General features: G+C 58.8%; 2 protein-coding genes across 2 annotated transcripts in view; one reads left to right on the top strand and one right to left on the bottom strand.

Annotated features, from left to right (window-relative positions):
- The window catches only part of gcc1 (GRIP and coiled-coil domain containing 1), a 3,242-nt gene extending 656 nt beyond the window's left edge, over positions 1 to 2,586 (top strand). The window contains exons 3-5 of the mRNA XM_037695732.1: positions 16 to 516; positions 588 to 1,223; positions 1,327 to 2,586. Coding sequence (XP_037551660.1) covers positions 142 to 516; positions 588 to 1,223; positions 1,327 to 2,577 — 2,262 coding nt within the window. The 5' untranslated portion in view covers positions 16 to 141 and the 3' untranslated portion in view covers positions 2,578 to 2,586. The remainder of the gene's footprint in view (positions 1 to 15; positions 517 to 587; positions 1,224 to 1,326) is intronic.
- Positions 2,587 to 3,552: 966 nt separating this feature from the next.
- The window catches only part of dennd6b (DENN/MADD domain containing 6B), a gene marked incomplete at its 5' end in the record, with an annotated part of 7,552 nt that continues 6,165 nt past the window's right edge, over positions 3,553 to 4,939 (bottom strand). Inside the window, 8 exon segments of the mRNA XM_037696110.1 lie at positions 3,553 to 3,714; positions 3,787 to 3,861; positions 3,935 to 4,037; positions 4,110 to 4,219; positions 4,280 to 4,333; positions 4,415 to 4,504; positions 4,582 to 4,646; positions 4,721 to 4,786. Of these exon segments, the coding sequence (XP_037552038.1) occupies positions 3,553 to 3,714; positions 3,787 to 3,861; positions 3,935 to 4,037; positions 4,110 to 4,219; positions 4,280 to 4,333; positions 4,415 to 4,504; positions 4,582 to 4,646; positions 4,721 to 4,786 (725 nt within the window).

Raw genomic sequence — 4,939 nt, forward strand, 5'->3', positions numbered from 1 at the left:
CTCCTTCAGACCCAGGCGGACTCCTTCAGACCCAGGCGGACTCCTTCAGACCCAGGCGGGCTCCTTCAGACCCAGGCGGACTCCTTCAGACCCAGGTGGGCTCCTTCAGATCCAGGCGGACTCCTTCAGACCATCTCAGACATGGAAAAGTTTGGGATGAGTTTCGTGGGTGGTCCCAACAGGAAGGAGCTTCTGGACACCATAGAGTCCCAGAAGAAGCAGCTGGTTCAGTACCAGACCCGCTTTAAGGATGTAGTCCGGGCCTACAAGAGCCTCCTGAAGGAGAAGGAGGCCCTAGAGGCCAGCCTGAAGGTCCTGACTGTGACCCAGGACATGGACCTGAACCGGCAGATGCAGGACGCCACCGGAGGCGCGGACCTGCTGGAGGACGGCTGCTCGCTGCACAGCGAGAACAGCGAGGACACGACGGCGTCTGTGGACGCGGCCAGCGATACCACGAGGGGGGTGCGGAACGAGGAGGACCAAGGAGAACCGGGTCAGAGGTCCAGCTCCACAGTACGTCCACCAGAACAAAACGAAGATCCACAAACAGCGGCCGCAGTTTAACGTGTCCATTCTCTCTGCAGGCTGACAGCAGCAGCGGCGTGGAGGAGGGGAACCAACAGGCTCCGCCCCCGACCAGTATAGAAGCAGACCGCCGCCTGGTCCAACTGAAGAGCCAACTGAGCACGCTCACTGCGTCCCTGGCCACCGTGACCCAGGAGAAGTCCTGGATGGAGGCGAGTTTCCAGGCTGACAAGCGTCAGGTGAAGCAGGAAGTGGAGGAGCTGCAGGAGCGCCTGGTTGCCGTGACGACGCAGCAGGAGGCGGAGCTGTGCTCCCTGCAGCAGCAGCTGGCGGAGAGCCGCGCTCGCATCATCACGCAGCAGCACGAGCGCGAGCAGGAGCAGGGAGACCACGGCCAGCAGCTCCGGGAGCTGCAGAGGCTCCTGCAGCAGGAGCGAGACCTGCGGCAGGACGCCGAGCTGCGCCTCCACGACGCCAGCGACGCCCTCCTCGCCTCCTCACAGGCCCTAGACCGGGGGGCAGAGTTTGAGACTCACCTGAACCAGGTGAGGGAGGAGAGGGACGAGCTGCGGAGGAGGCTGCAGGTCCTCCAGGAGGAGCAGCAGAAACCAGATCCCAGAATGGAGGAGCTGCAGAGAGAGCTGCAGGAGCTCAAGACCTCCTTCCAGCAGCAGATCCACACGGAGAGCAAGAAGGTAAGACCAGGTCCTGATCAGAACCAGATCATTCAGAATAAGAAGATGAGACCTGGTTCTGATCAGTCCGGACCCTTAAAAAGGTTCTGGTGTGTGTGTGCAGGTGTGCGAGGCGGAGGACCGGACCCGTGAGCGGGCCCAGGCTGCGGAGCTGAGGGTGGCCGGTTTGGAGCAGCGGGTCTCGGAGCTGTCGGACCTGCTGGGCTCCTGCGAGAAGGCCCGGCAGCGGGACCAGCAGATGGCTCAAAGACTCAGGGACCGGGTCCTGCAGCTGGACCTGGAGAACAAGACTCTGGCCATGGCCGCCTCCAGCAGGTCTGGCGCCGACCTCGGCCCCGAAGAGGCGCAGCTGAACGTGGCGGCGCTGAAGGAGAAGCTGCGGACTGTGAAGAAGCTGCTGCTGGCGGCTCAGAGGAACCCGGGTCAGAACATCCAGGACCCGGCCGACTCCGAGGAGGACCCGACCCGAACCTCTGCGCTGGTCCACCAGCAGGAGCTGCAGCAGCTGAAGGACGAGTTCGAGCGCTACAAGCTGCGCGCCCAGGTGGTCCTGAAGAACAAGAACGTCAAAGATGGCTGCCAGGCCAAGGAGCTGGAGGAGGTCCGGGACCAGCTGTCCGAGCTGCGCGAGAAGTACATCGACCTGCGGGTGCAGAGCGACGAGGCCGAGCAGCAGCACCGCCGGCAGCTGGAGGAGCGGCAGCAGCAGGGGGCGGCGCTGCAGCACGCCCACAGACAGGAGCTGGAGCGGGCGGAGGCGCAGCACCGCGACCAGCTGCTGCGGCTGGAGGCGGAGCTTCACAAGCAGCGCGAGCGGACCATGAAGCTGTTGGACGAGAAGGACCAGGAGCTGGAGAGGCTGAGGAGCGTCGCGTTCAGCCGTGCCGCCGCCACCGAGGCCGACGGCGCGCAGGAGGTCGTCTCTGACTGCGAGGGCGATGTCATCAGCCAGGCTCTGCGACAGGCCACGCCCACAGAGTCCTCACTGCTGCTGTACGCCGAGCAGCTCGCCCGCAAGGAGGTGGAGGTGGGCAGCCTGCGGCGCCACAAGAACCGGCTGGAGGTGGACCTCCACCAGCTGCAGGCCAAGCTCATCGCCAACGCCGAGCGGCACGAGGAGGAGACCGCCGAGCTACAGGGCCGCCTGGACAAACTGATCCGGGACCAGAGCCGTGAAGGCGCCAACATGGAGTACCTGAAGAACGTGGTCTACAGGTTCCTGACGCTGCAGGACTCCAGTGGGCGGCGCCAGACGCTCAACGCCATCGTCACCATCCTGCACTTCAGCCCGCAGGAGAAACAGGAAGTGACGAGGCTTCAGGGGCCCGCCTGGTGGGGCCCCGTGCGCAGGTGAAACAGGAAGTGACGACTCACCTGCTTCGATGTTTTTCATTTCTTCAGTAAAATTATTTTTGTCTTGAAGTGAAACAATAAAATCATTTGATGCATTTTTTCTTGTTGTCTGAACCAAACCAGGTCCAACAGAACCTGGACCAGTCCGGCAGGATCATTTAGTCCAGTCTAGACTTGGAGCGGAGATCTGTAGACCGGATCAGTGTGGGTCCAGGGACAGAGGGTCTGAACAGAACCTAAATGTTTTTAATGGAAGGTGTTGGAGGAGGAGGAGGAGGAGTTGGTGGAACAGAGGGAGGTTTGGTTTAGATTCTTGTCCGAGGAGGCGCAGAGGGACTGATCCTGGAGGATCTTCGTCTTAGATGAACCTTCAGTCACTCCGGTCATTTGAAGACGGTTTCCTTCAACGATCGGGGTGGTTGGTTTAAAGTACGGTGGCAGCCATCTTGGATTTTGACTAAACCTAGTTTTCAAAAGGAACCCGAGTCGCCAACAAGAACCCGACTCGTTCGTGTCCACAGGATAGACGGGGGTCTTTCTGGGTCCAGTGACTAAAAGACACGAAGCTTCATCGTTTAGTGTTGCTTTATTTACACAAGTCAAAAACATTGTTCACATTTCAGATGATAAACAGGACGAGTCCGGCAGGTCCTTAAGGACGAGTCCCTCGGGTCCTTCGAGTCCCTCGGGTCCTTAAGGACGAGTCCCTCAGGTCCTTCAAGAACGAGTCCCTCAGGTCCTTCAAGAACGAGTCCCTCAGGTCCTTCAAGGACGAGTCCCTCAGGTCCTTCAAGGACGAGTCCCTCAGGTCCTTCAAGAAGAGTCCCTCAGGTCCTTCAAGAAGAGTCCCTCAGGTCCTTCAAGAAGAGTCCCTCAGGTCCTTCAAGAACAAGTCCCTCAGGTCCTTCAAGAAGAGTCCCTCAGGTCCTTCAAGAACGAGTCCCTCAGGTCCTTCAAGAAGAGTCCCTCAGGTCCTTCAAGAAGAGTCCCTCAGGTCCTTCAGGACGAGTCCTGTGAGCGTCTGTTGAAGAGCAGCCTGCAGGTCTCCAGGCAGCGAGTGGACCACGGAGGTGATGAAAGAATCCAGGTCGTCTAAAACTCCGTCTCGGACCTGCAGCTGCTGCCGGCGAGCTTTATTCTGAAAAGCACAGGAATCCAAACAGATCACCTGATGAACTTCTTCCACAAGTCGTCACCTCAAGTTCCTCACCAGTTTCTCTCTCAGCTTCAGGATCAGGTCCACAATCTCCACCTCAGACTTGTCTTTGGTCCAGCCCAGCAGATCCTGCAGAGGACACGTGACAGAGGACAGGCGTGTCTCAGACAGAAGCAGGTGTTCCAGATGGGGGGGCACTCACCGCGTCACAGATGACCTCCAGGTGGAGGCTCTCCAGTTTCTGCGTCATCTCTCTGTGGCGCTGACGATACCAGCCGTCAAAGTTGGGAGACCTGAAGAACTTCCTGAGACAGCAGAGACAGGAGGACACGTCCACTCGTCGTTCAGATCACAGCGCTGCCACCTGCGTGACTCACCTGTACAGACCCATCCAGTCCCCTCTGAGCACGGAGGTGAGCTGAGGCCCGGCGTGGTCCAGGGTGGACAAGAACTCGTCCTGACTGAAGGGACGGATCTGAGGCGGCGTCTGAACAGAAACAGCTTTAGATTGATCAGACGATCAGCTGATGAAGAACTTCTTGTTTACCTTCCAGGGCGTCACAGATCTCTGCAGAGGCATCAGGCTCGCCATGTAGCGCTCCTGCCAGACAACACACGGGGCTTACTGCTCCACCGTCACATGGACCACCTGATTTCACCTGACGTTGAGCTGGTTTCTCACCAGAGGGATGATGAAGCTCTGCGTCAGCTCCAGTAGGTGTCTCCTCAGGATGGCGCTCTGGACCTCCGACGGCCTCCTCCTCTGGATCCCCTGCAGAAAAAACAGAACCAAATGAAGAAGCTGCTCTCTCTCCCTCCTCAGGTGGGCTTACCTGGACGACAGCACACCTTTAGCAGTCTCCTGATCAGAATCTTGTCTTTGTGCAGAAACGTCTTGTAGGCTGTGTAGATCCCTGCACACACAAACGTGTCACACAAGCAGCCAGCAGGAAGTTCTGCTGCAGAACCACGTGTTCCATCAGGTTACCTGGTTTGGTGTCGAGACTCTTCAGCTTGGACAGCTTCTTCACCTTCACCTGCTTCGGCAAATCACCTGGACAGGAGCAGACACAGATCCAGGTGTGTTTGTTCATTCAGGCAGTCTCCACTTGGGTCAGAAGAGAGCTTCAAACGTTCCGCAGACAGAACCTGCAGAACCTGAGTGGACAGGTAACGGGTGCGGAGCAGCAGAACCTCAGAGTGGACA

Source organism: Nematolebias whitei, chromosome 22 (assembly GCF_014905685.2).
Source record: "Nematolebias whitei isolate Nwh7 chromosome 22, NemWhi1, whole genome shotgun sequence".
Lineage (NCBI taxonomy): Eukaryota > Metazoa > Chordata > Actinopteri > Cyprinodontiformes > Rivulidae > Nematolebias > Nematolebias whitei.